At 48.9% G+C, this 17,459-nt stretch overlaps 1 protein-coding gene across 2 annotated transcripts; it reads left to right on the top strand.

Moving 5' to 3' along the window:
• Positions 1-61: 61 nt before the first annotated feature.
• IKZF5 (IKAROS family zinc finger 5) lies at positions 62-17,105 on the top strand. 2 transcript variants are annotated; one of them, XM_058671941.1, is made up of 4 exons: positions 62-174; positions 11,789-11,990; positions 13,348-13,530; positions 16,519-17,105. In XM_058671941.1, the coding sequence occupies exons 2-4, from the start codon at positions 11,858-11,860 to the stop codon at positions 16,998-17,000; spliced, it is 798 nt and encodes a 265-aa protein (XP_058527924.1). In that variant the 5' UTR covers positions 62-174; positions 11,789-11,857; the 3' UTR covers positions 17,001-17,105. The 2 variants fall into 2 exon arrangements, with proteins under 2 accessions (XP_058527924.1, XP_004579813.1); XM_004579756.2 differs by having other exon boundaries at positions 16,057-17,105.
• Positions 17,106-17,459: the final 354 nt, after the last annotated feature.

Below are 17,459 nucleotides of genomic sequence, written 5' to 3'. Positions count from 1 at the left end.
AGGCCTACGGGATCCCGAGAGAGACACTCCGCCTGCTCGCGCGAGACTTGGGCAGGCCAAGGGGGCGGGAAGCGAACCGGAGACACAACAAACATGGCGGCGGCGGTGACGACGGCGACGGCGGCAGCGGCCCTGATCCAGGCGGCGGGGCTTGCTCGGTGTGGCTGTCAGGAGGTGAGGGGCGGGCGGCGGCGACGCGGCTGAGCGGGCCGGGCGGGAGAGCCCGAGGCGCGGCGGGCCTGCTGACCCCGCCCGAGCCCCAGCCTCAGCCGGCGAGGGTCGGGCGTGGTCCGTCAGGGGACGGTGTCACGACCCGGGCCCTTCCCGGCTGCGGGGGCCCAGAAGGATCGTCGCCGGCTCCGTGGGCGCAGTTGGGCAGGCAGGAGCTCGGACGCCAGCGGGGTGGGTGGCTGCTGCGTCTTGGCTCTGACAGGTGGTTGTGCGGGCGGCGGGGGGTGCGCCCCGCCATGGACGTCCTCCCGGGGACCCCCGGGGATGGGGGTCAGCTTGCCTTCTAGATGTTCCGAATCCTGGCGCGGATGTCTCGGAATCCTGATGTGGATACTGGTTGGGGAGAGTGTGAGTGGGTGGGACGGGGCCGGGTGGTTCTTAAAACCTTCCTTGTTCCAGCGATGCTGTCTGGATTCGTACCTCCTACACCCACCCTCTGATTTGGGGAACGTGTGAAGTTTGGGGAAGACATTGCAAGAAAGAACTCTCTCCCTTTAAAGATTTATTCATTTTTATTGAAAAGATAGATATACAGAGAGAAGGAGAGATAGAAATATCCATCCATTTGTTCACTCCCCGGGTGGCTGCAACTGCCGGAGCTGAGCCAATCCGATGCCAGGAGCCAGGAGCCTCTTCCGGGTCTCCCACGCAGGTGCAGGGTCCCAAAGCTTTGCGCCATCTTCTTTCCCAGACCACAAGCAGGGAGCTGGATGGGAAGTGGAGCTGCTGGGACTCAAACTGGCGCCCATATGTTGCCCCGGTACATGCACGGAGAGGACTTTAGCCACTAGGCTATCCTGCCAGGCCCAAGAAAGAACTCTTGGGGTTCACTCGGGGTTTAGGTCTCTTGATGAACTGTCTGGAGCCCCTGTAGGATTCCCCATCTCCGTGGATCAGCAGCTCACCCTGGTCTACACTGACTGCATGGTCCATTTCGTGTCCTCGCAATGTGCTGACCCTTAAGAGAAGTGACAGGTGGAAGAAGAAGAAAATGAAATAGAGATATCCTAAGTTGTGAAATCTCAGGAAATTAAGAGGAGCAGAACCTTTCTTTAACAAAAACAAATTTTTTCAAGATATCAGGACTTAGAAGTTTTAAATTCATTTTGTTTGGTTATAGCCAAAACTTCATCACAGATAAATTAAAGTATTCTTGAGAGCTCCTCACAATGAATTGAATGTTCGACGTTCCTACCCCCCAGCTCTTCTGCTACCCAGAAAAGCGTTAACTGTTCTGTGTTAAGATGGAGAGGATATTGAAGGTGCATGCCGTGTGCCTTGTTGGGTGTGCTGGTGGGTTTTTATTGTAACCATTTCCGACAAGTGTATTCCCTATGCAAGGCGTGTGCGCTGTATTTATGCCTGGTTCCTGACCCTTGGGTAAGTGTGAGCAGATGAATGCATTCAGGAAGACATGAAAACATTTGCTGAGAACAAGGTCTTGAGGCAGCTGTCAGCAGACATGCAGAACCGTCTTGCTCTCTGGTGCTGTGTCAGCCTGGTTTGCTCTTGAGCTGCTGGCAATGGTAACATTGGCGAGTTATTTTATAAGTTTATGAAACCTGAATGCTAATTAAGTTTCTGTTTCCAAATTTTTGCTTTGTGGTGTGCTGTTCTTTGCAGCCCTCTGTGTGGCTTCTTGATTGTATTTGAAATTTCCAACATGGCCTTTTGTAGCCCTTTGGACTATCTCCAAAGTGAATGTGTGGGTTATTCTTTTTAAAGATTTATTTATTTTTATTGCGAAGTCAAGTTTACAGAGAGGAGATAGCAAATATCTCCGTCCTTTGATTCACTCTCCAAGTGGCCGCAATGGCCGGAGCTGAGCCAACCCAAAGCCAGGAGCTTCTTCCGGGTCTCCCAGGTGGGTGCAGGGTCCCAAAGCTTTGGGCCATCCTTGACTGCTTTCCCAGGCCACAAGCAGGGAGCTGGATGGGAAGTGGAGCAGCTGGGACACAAACGGCACTCATATGGGATCCTGGTACATGAGGGCAAGGACTTAAGCCACTAGGCTCCAGAGCCAGGCCCCAGAGTGAATCTTGATTTCATCTACATACTGTTGGACTGGCAAGAAAAAGGAGGAGCTAATTTGGGGTGGAAAGATTAGATTGTGTAACTCCTGTCTTGGGTTTCTCCTGACATGATTCTGTTTCTGTTTTATATGATGTTTTCTGATTTCTCAAAGTCTCGTAACATTTCTTTTTGCCTTCAAAGAGCTTTTGACAGGGAATCTGGAAGAAAGGCCCGTGTTACTCTAGTCACACCAGGCCACATCTCTGTTAACAGTGTTTACGGCAGAGTGATTTCACTATGACTATTAGGTACAGAAGTAAACGCAGCTGTTGACATTGGTAAGTTAGCTGCTTGGTGGTCTTCCTTACACTTAATAACCCTGAAACACTTTTCCAGGGAAAACTACATCAATAACGCAGACCCTGCTGTTTTCTAATCACATTGTTCTCAAATCCTCCTGTAGTTTGTTTTAATGTATATGTGTAGGTTTTAGAAGGAGAGTGCCTTGAAGGAGCTGTCTCGTTCTTCGGGATGCTTCCTTTCATGGCCACAGTTGTTTTCGAGGTCGCGTCTTGCAGCCTCTTCTAAACAGGTTGATTCCTCATGGAGAGGTTCTGGGTGTGTTTATGTATGTGCATGTGTTGTTGTTGACAACTTCCCATGGATAGTTTGAGCCCGAGAACGCTCTCAGGGTTTCGTACAAGGTCAGTCCTGTCCTGGAGGCCAGGAAGGCTCAGGAGCAGTCCACGTTCCTGCCTGACTGCGAACGTGTTCACCTTCCGGGCTGTCAATGCTTAGAGCTCAGAAACCTTTCTTTCTTCCACTTGCCTTGAACTTTTTGTTTGTTTTAAAGATGTCTTTTTATTGGAAGTCAGATTTACAGAGAGGAGACAGAGAGAAGGATTTTCCCTTCGCAGATTCACTCCCCAAGTAGGCACAACGAGCAGAGCTGAGCCAATCCGAAGCCAGGAGCCAGGAGATTCTTCTGGTTGTTCCATGCGGGTGTAGGGTGTAGGGATATTCTCCACTGCTTTCCCAGGCCACAAGCAGGGAATTGGACAGGAGTGGGGCAGCCAGGACATGAACCAGCGCCCATGTGGGATCCTAGGTGCATGCAAGGCAAGAATTTTGGTCACTAGGTTACCGCTCTAAGCCCCCTCAGGTTGTTTATAAAGGCATTGTTTTTGAGCTTCAAATGGATAGTTGAGGGGAAGCTATAGGCATAAAATAATGTAGATATACATGGACTGGTTTCTGAATTCACCTGTGCTCCCCGGAGTTACGCAGTGGACGTCAGTCAGAGTCCTCCCAGGAGGGACTCGGTCATAGTCATGACGTGTGGGGAACGGTTGTTCTCCTTGATTAACTGGTGACTGGTCTGTTTCAGCGCTGGCTGCTCTAACCAGTTACTATAGACTGGGTAGTGCGAGCAAACATTTCTCACTCTTCTGGGGCCTGTGCCTGTGACGGGCCTGCTTCCTGGCTGCATCTTCCGGGGGCAACGATCAGCGAGCAGAGAGCAAGCAGCTTCTCTGTCTGAGGAAGGCTCTGCCCTCCCAGCCTCGCCACTCCACTGCACTGCGCTCGGCGTGTCAGCATGCTCAGACACCCAGGCCAGAGCAGTACCAGGGAGGAGTGAGCTGCCCTGGGAGTCAGCCCTCCGTCTGCAGTGACAGTGGCGGGTGCTCGATTCTGTTCTGGTGGCATGAGCTTGCATGCTGAAATTCTGTGTAAGCAGTTTTTGACTTGCAGGCTGCTCGGTCTTCAATTCCCGGCTAGAATAACGTCACTGGAGCGGAGAGTCACAGTTTGCTGGTTTCCCGAAGCGTGTAACCGTGCAGGTTTTGCAGTTCATCGGTGCCTCAGCGGCAATGTTGGCTATCGGTTGATTAGTTGGATTTCAGTTCTCACACTGGTGATGATTGTTTACTTTTTTTTTATAAGATTTATTTGAAAGGCAAAGTGAGAGAGACAGGGAGACAGAGAGACCTTCATCTACTGGCTCCTTGCCCAGATGCCACAGTGGGCATCCTGGTCCAGGCTGAAGCCAGGTCTCCGTGTGGGTGGAGGAGCTCAGACACTTGGGCCATCTGCCGCATTTCTGGGTCTGTTAGCAGGGAGTTGGAGTGGAGTGGAGCAGTCAGGACTAGAACTGGCGCCTTAACCCGCTGCGGCACTGTAGCAGCCCAGAGTTGCCATTCTTTTTTCAATGACTGTGCTTTCAAATTTCAACTTGAGATGGAGAAAGCTGTTTTAAGATAAGGATTCCCTGGGGTCTGGTGCTATAGCCTAGTGGCTGAAGTCCTCGCCTTGCACGTGCTAGGATCACATGTGGGTGCTGGTTTGTATCCCAGTGGTCCTGCTTTCCGTCCAACTCACTGCTTGTGTCCTGGGAAAGCAGTCGAGGACGGCCCAAAGCCTTGGGACCCTGCACCCACCTGGGAGACCCGGAAGAGGCTCCTGGCTCCTTGCTTCGGATTGGCTCAGCTCCAGCTATTGTAGCCACTCGGGGAATGAAACAGTGGACGGAAGGTCTTCCTCTCTATCTCTCCTCTATATATCTGACTTTCCAATAAAAATAAATAAACCTTTTCTGAAAAAAAAGATAAGGAGTCCTCGAGATGTGGGCACCTTTGAATGTCCCACCTGGAGCTCTGCAAGGACCACTTGTGCCTGTTGGGTGTGGGTCGATGCGAGGCAGAATGCTCACAGAGGAGATGAAACCGTTTCTAAATCGAGACCATGTGCCTCAGGGTTACAGACCAAGTCAGTGCACTTACAGTGACTTCAAGGTTGCAGTGTAACTTTGCTTTGGCATCCTTGTATTTTTCTTCAAGTGATTGAAAAACAGCGTCCAACTTACGGCAGGGAGCGCAGTGCAGTTCTAAATGTGATAATAGTCACCACTGTCAAAATACACCAGCCAGGCTCTGCAATCAGACTCATTTTTGTTCCTCAACTCGAGCCACATGTGTAAAATGCCGTTTTCTTCTGCCCGCTTACTGCCAGGCATGTGTGTTTGCTGCAGTGACACATGTTATACTGTAGCAGTGTGATGCTTTCTAATCAGACTTAGTTGGAGTTTTGCTTATCAAGGCCTGTCATGTTATTCATTGGAAGCATACCAGTTTCTACATGGATGGATGGACATGAAATGATGTTAAGTTGCAGTGTATATCCTGTGATTTCTTACAATTTTTATATAATTGGCACATAGGCCATCTGTAGCGTCTTACAGTTTCGTTTGTTTTAAGAGTTATTTTACTTGAAAGAGCTACAAAGAGGCAGAGGGAGAGACAGAGATCTTCTCTCTACTGGTTCAATTCCCTAGTGGTCGTGACGGCCAGAGGTAGGCCACTGCAGAGCTGGGAGCCAGGAGCTTCTTCCTTACCTCGCACATGGGTGCAGGGGCTCAAGGCTTTGGACTGACCTGTGCTGGTCTCCTAGGCTATAAAGATCAGGAACGGAGCAGCTGGGAGTTGAGCCAGTGCCCATATGGGATGCTGGTGCTGCAGGTGGGTGATTAGCATGCTATGCCACCAGCCAACCTCAGGGCTTACAATTTTAAAAATAACTTTTTGATTTTTATTCTTGTTTATTTTTCCACTGAAACTGGCTAACTGCTCTTTTAACTGAAGATTGAAAATGTAAAGAGCAGGTAGCAGGAGCAGCTTTGGTCACACAACACAGCAGTACAATGATTAGGAAATCAGCAGTTCAAGCAGACATGGGAAGTTCTGTGGCTGTTAATGAGTCTCCCATCAGAATGCTGTTAATGGTGTTTGGGTAGGATCCCTGGGAGGGTCTGGGAAGAGGTGCAGCCGTCTGGGTGGACCCTGCCCGGGGGTTGATGAGAGATTGTAGCCAGCCGCTTGCTGTGCTTTGTCCACGGACACTCGGTGCCGGCTTCTGTGCGGTGACGAGGCCTTCTTGGCCAGATGAGCTTGAACTTTCCAGGTCAGTGGTCATGAGCCTTTGTTCTTTGTAAATTACCTGTCTGTGGTGGTCAGTTATAGCAGCACAGAGCTGACTGTGAGATGGGGGTAGGGAGGCATGAAATAAACTTGACCAAAAGCTAACAGTAACCCATAAAATTGAGAAAATTCAGCTGGGCAAAAGCAGGGTTTACAGAATTGGCCTAAAAGTAAAATAAGGAAGCAGTTTTAGCAAAATTGCTAATTAGCGTTTATAAATTAATAAGATTTAGATGGTGTATCCATGTTTGGTTGTATCCATGTAGGGGCTTGGAATATTTTGCGGCCAAGCTGATCAACTGGTAGGGAAGAGAACAGTTTTTCTTAATCCAAGTCATAACTTTTTTGTTGTTGCAAAAATAATTAATAGAAGAATAAGCATTGTCTGCAAGCCTACCATGTGCTGCTCACGCTGGGACAGCTTTATCTGTAGAACTGAAAATAGCACTGCCAGTGGGTGTCACTGCTTTACCAAGTGGGAAATGAAGACTGAGCGTGTCCTTTCCTGGTCAGAAATGTAAAGCTGCTGGGTTTGGCTTCACAGAAAGTTATTACAGGACAGGCTCTGAGCAGCCTCCACTTTCTAGAAAATACTGACACAGTACTTATGATGATGTATTTAAAACCCTTGGGCAGTTAAGAGAGAAAAGAGCTGTTCACAGGCAGTTGTGTTAAGAACAATGAGAATTCAGTCACTTGCAGATCCTTGTTTGGCTGTTTTCAGCAGAGCGAATTGGGCAGGAGGAAGGATGAAGAGAATTAGCAAATTACCAGACTGGGAGCAGTCAACAATAGGATAAATGAGGCAGCGTGCTCGGTCCCTGCATGAGTGCCCAGCACAGCGACCAGCGCAGGGCGGCTGGCTCGGGCCAGCAGATTCCTGCTCAGGTCCCAGTGCAGTGTTGATTGTTTGAAAGCATTTCATGTTTTCATGAATTGGTAAGTGTGCTTGCTTTTGTGGAAATTCCTTACTCCTCAGTCACCCAAATTTAGACTGAGAAGGACCCAGGGTAGTGGAGATGTTCTTGAAGAAGAAAGCAGTGATAGAGTTAAATTACTGAGATCCAGGTGCTTGGTGTTAAGGTTGTGTGGCATGGCTGCGAGAATAGACCGCAAGTCTTTGGGACAAACGAGCTGCAGGCCCAACCATCTGCTTTCACAAGGTGACACCAAGCTAGCAGACGAAGGCTGGTGGAAGATGCATATTGCTGGGGTTGGAAATCTCCCTGGAAACAAGTATGTTTCAAGTCCGCTTGTGTCATACACAAAACTGAATTCCAGATTAAAAGAAATATGGAAGCTGGAAGAAATTTTTATAGATCATCTGTGCAGAACTACAGAACATCTTCAGAGATTTCTTAAATGGGTCGCAGCTCTAAATACAAAGGAAATTAATAAGTTGAGCTATATCAAGAACTTTTGTTTACCAAAAGTTAAAATTAAGAAAATGAAAAAGTAGCCCGGTAAAATGGCTCAGTGGCTAAATCCTCCCCTGAGATTGCAGGATCCTGTATGGTTGCTGGTATGTGTCCTGGCTGCGCCAGTTCCACTCCAGTTTCCATCCAGCTCCCTGCTTGCGACCTGGGAAGGCAGTGGGGAACCCTGCACCCGTCTGGGAGACCCGGAAGAAGCTCCTGGCTTCTGATTGGTTCAGCTCCGGCTATTGCAGTCACTTGGGGATTGAACCAGCATGTGGAATCTTTCTCTCTGACTCTCTTCTCTGTAAATCTGCCTTTCTGATAAAAATAAATAAATCTAAACAGAGAACAAAGAGGCACCTGTGGAGTAGAACATCTTTAGAACAGACCTGATACCCATAGGAAGAGAGTCCAGCGGGAAAAACGGGAAGGAAGCTGACGTGATGAGAGAGGTTGTCCAGATGACTAATGAGCGTGTTAAAGGATATGCAGTTTGACTAATCATCAAGAAATCAACAAATTATGACAGGTATAATTCCAGCACAAACTTACCACAAAGACTAAAATGGCAAAGGAAAAGAGTGCCGCGGTGCCCGAGTCCTGGTGAGGTGCCCGGTACCCCAGTGCAGCTGATGGTGCACAGTGCCCGAGTCCTGGTGAGGGTGCCCAGTGCTGCTGATGCTGCGCAGTGCCCGAGTGTTGGTGAGGGTGCCCGGTGCCCCAGTGCTGCTGATGGTGAGCAGTGCCCGAGTGTTGGTGAGGGTGCCCGGTGCCCCAGTGCTGCTGATGGTGTGCAGTGCCCGAGTGTTGGTGAGGGTGCCCGGTGCCCAGTGCAGCTGATGGTGCGCAGTGCCCGAGTGCTGGTGAGGGTGCCCGGTGCTGCTGATGGTGTGCAGTGCCCGAGTGTCGGTGAGGGTGCCCGGTGCCCAGTGCAGCTGATGGTGAGCAGTGCCCGAGTGCTGGTGAGGGTGCCCGGTGCTGCTGATGGTGTGCAGTGCCCGAGTGTTGGTGAGGGTGCCCGGTGCCCCAGTGCTGCTGATGGTGAGCAGTGCCCGAGTGCTGGGGAGGATGCCCGGTGCCCCAGTGCTGCTGATGGTGCGCAGTGCCCGAGTGCTGGGGAGGATGCCCGGTGCCCCAGTGCTGCTGATGGTGCGCAGTGCCCGAGTGCCGGTGAGGGTGCCCGGTGCAGCTGATGATGTGCAGTGCCCGAGTCCTGGTGAGGGTGCCCGGTGCTGCTGATGGTGTGCAGTGCCCGAGTGTTGGTGAGGGTGCCCGGTGCTGCTGATGGTGCGCAGTGCCCGAGTGCTGGTGAGGGTGCTCGAATACCCGAGTGCCTGTGAGGGTGCTCAGCCACAGCTCTTGTTTCCTGCAGTGGGACAGTTGTTGTCCACTTTGAGAAAGTATGTGATGTATTTAATGCTGAGTCTATGTGTACCTTTGGCCCAGCAATTTCATTTCACTTCTCTGTGACCAACAGAGATGTGTTTATAGAAGCTTTATTCACTGTATGATTAGAGAAGTTAGCTGGACTTGTTGCAGCAGTGTCAGGCATATTCAGTGAATGGAAAGCACGCAGATGGAGCGGGATGTACATCAAGATGTAGAGCCACAGAAGCCACGGGGTCGCAGTGCAGGATTCCACTTACATGAGCTACTTAGACGTCAGCAGCAGGTTGGTGGTAGCCCCACGAGTCCCCGGAGGCTGCAAGGGCACGCCAGGGGGTTCCAGGACGCGGACAGCCGGGCTTCTCCGTCCTGCTGCCGACTCCGTGGGTAGCTGGCTTTTGTGGTGATGATTCAGTGCTCTCTACACTTCGTATAATCTTTTGGCACATATGCTAAATTTAAAGGAAAATTAAACATACGCTGAGAGGAGTATAATTTTTAATTTTAGCTGATTGGTACTAAAAGTGAAATTTATTTCTTTTTTTTTAAGATTTATTTATTTTTATTACAAAGTCAGATATACAGAGAGGAGGAGAGACAGAGAGGAAGATCTTCTGCCTGATGATTCACTCCCCAAGTGACCACAATGGCCGATACTGCGCCGATCTGAAGCTGGGAACCAGGAACCTCTTCCAGGTCTCCCACACGGGTGCAGGGTCCCAAAGCTCTGGGCCGTCCTCCACTGCTTTCCCAGGCCACAAGCAGGGAGCTGGATGGGAAACTGAGCTGCTGGGATACGAACCAGCGCCCATATGGGATCCTGACGCATTCAAGGCAAGGGCTTTAGCCACTAGGCCACGCCACTGGGCCCAGAATTTCTTAAAATAGTAAATTTGAACATAATGTATAGTTAAGGAGGATCAGATTTCTTTGCATAAAATTTTTTTACATGAAATATTTTAAAATATTTTTTGTCCTCTAGCTTGTTCTCGCTAGAGAACTTTCTGGTTATTTCATTTATGAGTTTGAACCATGCACTTTGTGAGGTGCAGGTGTAATTATTCCCACGAGGATTTTCCCATCTACGCTGGTATCAGGGATTTTGTTTCTTTTTCCCCTTCTGGTTTTGGAGGGCATGGGATGATGGGTGGCACAGGCAGTAGTTTGGCTATTTCTAGAGTAGGCATTGGGACACTGGCTTGCAAGCCATATCTGCCTGGTGTTATGAAGTTTATTAAGCATACTCCTTCCCTTGCCCGGGGCTTGGGTTGCAGTGAACCCAGTGTACGTTGAAAATGCATTTAATGCATGTCGGCAGTTGAAGCTCCCGGCTTAGCACATGGCACCCTGACTCCCTGGTGATGGGGGAGTGGCCCCTGGCGATCCATTTTTTGTCCTGCACAGCATGGGGAGGGACCGTCACAGCATGTCCGTGGCCTGAGCAAGGGCCAGCCTCAGAATGTGAAATGTGGTTTCTTCTGAATGTGCCATTGTGAATTTGAAAAAGTGTAAGTTGAGGATGTCTGCCACTTGCCAGCAAGGCCTGAAGTACGTACCCGTGGCCTTGGAGGAAAAGTTTGTCCCTGCTTGTGTGGAACACCTGCTTGTGCGGGACACTCGTGCCTGAGAGCTCCGTGAGCTCAGTGCGTGTTGGTTGTCACCATCTATATGCGGTTGTTTCAACTTTAAAGTAAAAAGTGAAGTTGTTTGTACAAACCACTTTTCAACTACTAAGTAGCTACATGTGGCAGGTAGCAAATGTGCTGGGCAGTACAGATGGGCAGCATGTCCATCAACTGTGGAAAATTCTAGATAGCCCTTTGACCTATTGACTGTTTCTTCATTGATTATCTCTGCCACACATTGCTTTCATCCTGTTTGTTTCCTCTTTTCTAAATATTTGTTTTTATTGGAAAAATGGATAAGATTTACAAAGAGGAGAGACAGAGAGAGATCCCCCAGCCTCTGGTTCACTCCCCAAATGGGCACAATGGTTAGAACTAAGCCGACCTGAAGCCAGGAACCAAGAGCCTCTTCCGGGTCGCTCGTGTGGGTGCAGGGTGCCAAGGCCTTGGGCCATTTTCCACTGCCCTCCCAGGCCACAGGCAGGGAGCTGGATGGGAAGTGGAGCAGCTGGGACACGAACCGGTGCCCATATGGGATCTTGGCACTTGTAAGGTGAGGATTTAGCCAGTGAGTCATAGTGCTGACCCCCTTCCCCTATGGTTAAGTTTAATTATCAGGGCCTGGCGGCGTGGCCTAGCGGCTAATGTCCTCGCCTTGAAAGCCCCGGGATCCCATATGGGCACCGGTTCTAATCCCGGCAGCTCCACTTCCCATCCAGCTCCCTGCTTGTGGCCTGGGAAAGCAGGAGAGGACGGCCCAAAGCTTTGGGACCCTGCACCCGCGTGGGAGACCCGGAAGAGGTTCCTGGTTCCCGGCATCGGATTGGCGCGTACCGGCCCGTTGCGGCGCACTTGGGGAGTGAAACATTGGATGGAAGATCTTCCTCTCTGTCTCTCCTCCTCTCTGTATATCCGGCTTTCCAATAATAATAAAATCTTTTTTAAAAAAAAAATTTAATTATCAAATGTAATTTTTTCTCCCATTTTGTATGTTTCTTTACTATTTTGCCTGAGAGATTAGAAGGCATTAAAAGACAGGCTCTGTATTTTCTGCTGCTTTGTTTAGTGTCTTGCACAAAATAGTTTTTGTTACTGTTTTGTCATGTACTGTATCTCCCTAAATAGCATAAAATTATTTCAGTTTCTTTTCTAGGTATAACAAACTGTAAACTTAAAAAAAAGAGGGAGAGAGAGAGAGAAACCAGCCAAGATGGGTGAAAAGAAACCAGAGCCTTTGGACTTCGTAAAAGACTTTCAGGAGTACCTGACCCAGCAGACGCACCACGTGAACATGATCTCCGGCTCGGTTAGCGGGGACAAGGAGGCCGAGGCTCTCCAGGGAGGTACACACACCTTGATGCTATTACGTAACAGCGCTTAGACACAGATGGGTGTTGGCTGTCACAGCCCCTCAGGGGAAGAGCCCTTCACTGCTGGGAAGTCTTCTGTTTTGTTTTTTCTTAGAAAGATACTCCCTTCTTCATACGTGTTGGCTTTTGGCCAGAGGAGAGGCTGAACATGAGCTAGACCTGTGTTATCGTGTTCTTGGCACGTTAGGAGTTCTCAGTGGAGATGCCCTGGTCTCCAGGCTCTGTTAGCTGCTAGTAAACTCAGGGAACAGAGGGGAGCAGAACTTCAGCGTTCAGGAAACACGGATCAGATCTGAGCCCCAAATAGGAAATTGTGTTTGTTTTTGAAGGGAAGCAAGGGCCGGCCTGTATACCCATCTAGGAGGCGGATCTGTAGTGGAGAGGAGAGCGGTGTGCCTGAGCCTGCTGGCTAACGTGTGCGGTTCCCGCGCACACCGCCCAGGCTGGAGTGTAGTGAAGTGTGTGTGAGGTCACTGGATTACAGCCTATGGGCCTTGTGCAGGCTGCTGTTTCTGTGTGGTCTGGAAGCTAAGGATGGTTTTTGTATGTTAAAATGTCTGGAAAAAAAAACGATAGTGTCATTACATTTACGTGTAGAAATTGAAATTTCATGTATATAAATAAAGTTTTATTGAAACACAGCATGGTTATTTGTTTAGCTGTTTAGCTGAGTAGTTGTAATAGAGACCATGTGGCATGCAAAGCCTCCACAGAAGCTCGCTGACCCCGGACAGCAGGGTCGAGACGTCACCTAGGCGCTTGTTAGAAATATAGAGCTCTGGACCCGCCTCAGATCTAGTGGATCAGAACTGATTCTAATGAAAGCCTTGTAATTTTAATGATTCATGCAGGGTCTACATTTGAGACTCGTTGGGTAGTGCGAGGTAGGAGCCTGGGCCTCACAGTGCAGCCAAGTAGCACACAGCGGAGTAACTGGTCTCTTGCGGAGGGTGGCTGGAGCACAGCTTGGCTTGTGGAGGCTGGCACTCTGCGTGCTGGGTCAGCGGGCAGGTCCTCCTCCAGTCCTCGCGTGGCTGGCATCCTGAACACTGCGCATTCGCGCTCCTCGTCTCCTCACTGTTTTTTTTTTTTTTTCAGAGGATTTTGAACACTGATCTGAGTGTAGGGATGGTGAGATCCCAGCATGCAAGGTTCTCACAGTGCTGCTTTGCATCAAATTAGCCTCAGCTCAGAAAGTGTGCGTTACATTATGAATTGACATTTTGTGGGAAGTGAACTGTCACTTTCAGGAAGATTTTCAGCCACTTTAAAATGCTGAATTGAGTTGACACTGAGATGCATAATTTCTTCTTCTGTCCTTTCTTTATAGCTGGAACAGATGGTGATCAAAATGGACTTGATCACCCATCTGTTGAAGTGTCTCTGGATGAAAACTCAGGAATGTTAGTGGACGGGTTTGAAAGGACCTTTGATGGCAAGCTCAAGTGTCGGTACTGCAACTATGCCAGCAAAGGGACAGCCCGGCTCATTGAACACATCAGGATCCACACAGGTAAGGAGAAACAGCTGGAGAAGGCACTTATGTAGGCAGCTTGGTCTGTCCTGTAAGCAGTTCCAGAAGTTAAAAGTGAAGGTGATGTCACCGTGGACTGAATGGAAAAGCTTATTTAATGATATGTGTAGGTTGCAACTCCTGACAAGCAGTGGACAGGCAGGGTGGATGTGCAACTCGTGAGCACCCTCCTCTGCTGCCCCATCCTGGTGATGTCTCCCAACCTGTCTGCCTCCCACAAAGGAGAGGGCAGTGCTGATGGCAGGGAGCAGGGGCACATCTCCATCTTTTTTTAATTTTTCTCTTTAAAATTTATCTTGGGGGGGTTGTCCAGGACGGTGGCTCAGTGGTTAAATCCTAGCCTGGCAAGTGCTGGGATCCCGTATGGTCCCGGTTCAAGTCCTGGCTGCTCCACTTCTCATCCAGCTCCCTGCTTGTGGCCTGAGAAAGCAGTCGAGGACAGCCAAGGCCTTGGACCCTGTACCCACATGAGAGACCCAGAAGCTCCTGGCTCCCAGCTTGGTTCAGCTCAGCTCCAGCTGTTGTAGCCACTTGGGGAATGAACCAGTGGATGGAAGATCTTTTTCTCCCTGTTAAATCTGCCTTTCCAATAAAAATAAGTAAATAAATGAAATAAATAAATAGATTTATTTATTTTTATTGGAAAGGCAGATTTTATAGAGAGGGAAAGACGAAAATTTTTCATCTGCTGATTTATTCCCCAAATGGCCACAGTGGCTGGAGCTGAGCCAATCTGAAGCCTGGAGCCTCCTCTGGGTCTTTCACGTGGGTACAGGGTCCCAAGGACTTAGGCCTTCCTCTGCTGTTTTCCCAGACCACAATCAGGGAGCTGGATCTGAAGTGGAGCAGCTGGGACGTGAACTGACACCCTATGGGATGCTGGGGCTGTGGACAGAGGGTTAGCTTGCTGCACTGCTGTACTGGCCTCACATTTTTGTCTTTGTCCTCACTAATGAGTGTCTGTTGTGGAACAGGCAAGAGGTTCTGGACAGTTGCAGGTCTCACTTAGCCATCCTCTCTTGTGAGAACCTTCCCCAACTTGTGCCCTGCCCCCCCCAAGGCCAGGCCTGGAGTCACTGTGCCTCGTGCCATCCTGTGCTCTTGCGTCACACTGTGGTGGTGCTCTGCAGGCCTCTTGCAGGCAGGGATTGTGACGAGGCCAGCCTTGTACCCCCAGCATCTGGCTCAGTGTGAGTGGACTCTGCGTCTTGTACTGCAGATGTTTATTGTGGATCTGCTAGTCTTGTGCTAATCGCAGTTATGGGCTCTGGCAGGTAAGGAGTTTCAGGGTGTAGAAGTGTTGGCAGTTTGTAGGGGACACGAGTGCGTTATTCCTGCTTGGGCACGGAAGCCCATCTGATTTTGTTGGTTTTATTTAATGGAAGATGGATTTTTCTGTTTTTACTTAAGGACAGGGTTTGCATATGTGTTTAGATAAGTAGGAATATGTATAAATGTTTATGTGAATAAATCATGAGACATACTGCTAAGGCTTTTTTTAAAAAGATGTATTACTTATTTGACATGAGAGAAGAGACAAACACAGAGAAACAGATCTTCCATCTACTGGTTCAGAATATTCAGGCCACTTGGAGCTGTATTTTGTTTGTTTGTTTAAAGATTTATTTTAGGGCCTGATGCCATGGCCTAGCGGCTAAAGTCCTTGCCTTGAACACCCTGGGATCCCATATGGGCGCTGGTTCTAATCCTGGCAGCTCCACTTCCCTTCCAGCTCCCTACTTGTGGCCTGGGCAAGCAGTCGAGGACAGCCCAAAACCTTGGGACCCTGCACCTGCGTGGGAGACCTGGAAGAGGTTCCTGGTCCCGGCTTTGGATCGGCGCAGTACTGGCCATTGTGGTCACTTGGGGAGTGAGTCACTGGATGGAAGATCTTCCTCTCTGTCTCTCCTCCTCTCTGTATATCTGACTTTGAAATAAAATAAATAAATCTTTTAAAAAAAAGATTTATTTTATTTATTTCAAAGGCAGAATCAGAAAGAGGGCGGTAAACAGAGATCTTCTGCCCATTGGTTTAGTCTTCCGATGGTCGCAATGGGCAGGGCTGGCCAGGCCAAGCCAATGTCAGGAGCCTGCAGCTTTAGCCAGGTCTCCCACGCGGGTACAGGGCCCCAAGCACTCGGTCATCCATCACTACTTTCCCAGGTGCATTAGGAGGGAGCTAAATCAGAAGTGGCCCCACCAGAACTCAAACTGGTGTCCATGTGGGTGACAGTATTACAGGTGGCGGCTTAACCTGTCAGACCATAAGGCCTCAACAATTTTCATACTTTATTGGCTAATAGAAAATGTATTTACATCTCAAATTGTTAAAGAGTTCTTAATCTTTATTCAGCTTGTGGGTTTCTTCACAAATGTTAATCTTTTATGCAGTATAAATCCTGCAGAGCATTTTCCGTCAATTTCTGAATCTAATGAATGAACAAACATGAAATTTTGCATAAATGAGCTACGATTACAGTTTCTTCTATGTTTCTGTCGGAACAGGTGAGAAGCCTCATAGATGTCATTTGTGTCCATTTGCATCTGCTTATGAGCGTCATCTGGAAGCCCATATGCGTTCCCATACAGGAGAAAAACCGTACAAATGTGAACTGTGCTCCTTCCGCTGTAGTGATCGCAGTAACCTGTCCCATCATCGAAGGCGCAAACATAAGATGGTACCAATTAAAGGTACCAGGTCTTCCTTAACCACCAAGAAAATGTGGGGGGTTTTACAGAAGAAAACAGGCAATTTGGGGTATAGCAGAAGAGCATTAATCAACTTAAGTCCACCTTCTATGGTGGTCCAGAAACCAGACTACCTTAACGACTTTACCCACGAAATCCCAAATATCCAGACTGATTCCTATGAAAGCATGGCAAAGCCCACTCCAACTGGTGGCCTCCCGAGGGACCCCCAAGAACTCATGGTTGACAACCCTTTAAATCAGCTCTCTACTCTAGCAGGGCAGCTGTCCAGTTTGCCGCCTGAAAACCAAAACCCGGAGTCCCCAGATGTGGTCCCATGCCCTGACGAAAAGCCTTTCCTGATGCAGCAGCCCTCTGCCCAGGCGGTGGTCTCTGCTGTGTCAGCAAGTGTTCCTCAGAGCTCCTCTCCCACGAGCCCCGAGCCGCGGCCATCGCATGGCCCACGGAACTTCAGTCCAGTGGCAGGGCCGAGCAGTGAACCAAGTGCCCATACGAGTACTCCCAGCATAGGAAACAGCCAGCCCAGCACTCCAGCCCCGACCCTGCCAGTCCAGGACCCTCAGCTGCTGCACCACTGCCAGCACTGTGACATGTACTTTGCAGATAACATCCTCTACACCATCCACATGGGATGCCATGGGTATGAAAACCCTTTCCAGTGTAATATATGCGGGTGCAAGTGTAAAAACAAGTATGATTTTGCCTGTCATTTTGCAAGAGGACAACACAGCCAGCACTGATCAGAACATTATCACATTATGTTTTACTTGGTTTTGCCTTTTTGTCTTACATAGTTTGGTTGTTTTTGTTTTGTTTGGTCATCCCTAGTAAGATGTCTGCTAATTTAAATTCATACATTATATTTATAGACTATAAATTTGACAGTGGAAAATTTTCTTCCAATTTTTTTTTCCATAAAAATGTGGCTTGGTCGCTTACATATTAGCTTAGTTAGATACATTGAGGTCTCCGTTTGTGTGGAAGTGAGGATTGGATCGGTCATAACCTCATTAGGTGTTATTCCCACCTGTGCCCTGGAAGGACTTCCTAGGTCGATCCGTGCTCTCATTGTTTCTGTGCATTGCAGCTAAAACGCTACTTGTGCCGTATTTCAACATCAGAGAATGTTTCTCTTATAAGATCTGTTACAACTTTTTTTTCAGTATTTAGCAGAGAAATTGTTCTTAAGGTTGCTCTTA

The sequence above is a fragment of the Ochotona princeps genome, chromosome 13 (assembly GCF_030435755.1).
Source record: "Ochotona princeps isolate mOchPri1 chromosome 13, mOchPri1.hap1, whole genome shotgun sequence".
NCBI lineage: Eukaryota > Metazoa > Chordata > Mammalia > Lagomorpha > Ochotonidae > Ochotona > Ochotona princeps.
The sequence above is the reverse complement of the archived record's forward strand: the minus strand, read 5'-3'. Positions and strand labels throughout refer to the sequence as shown.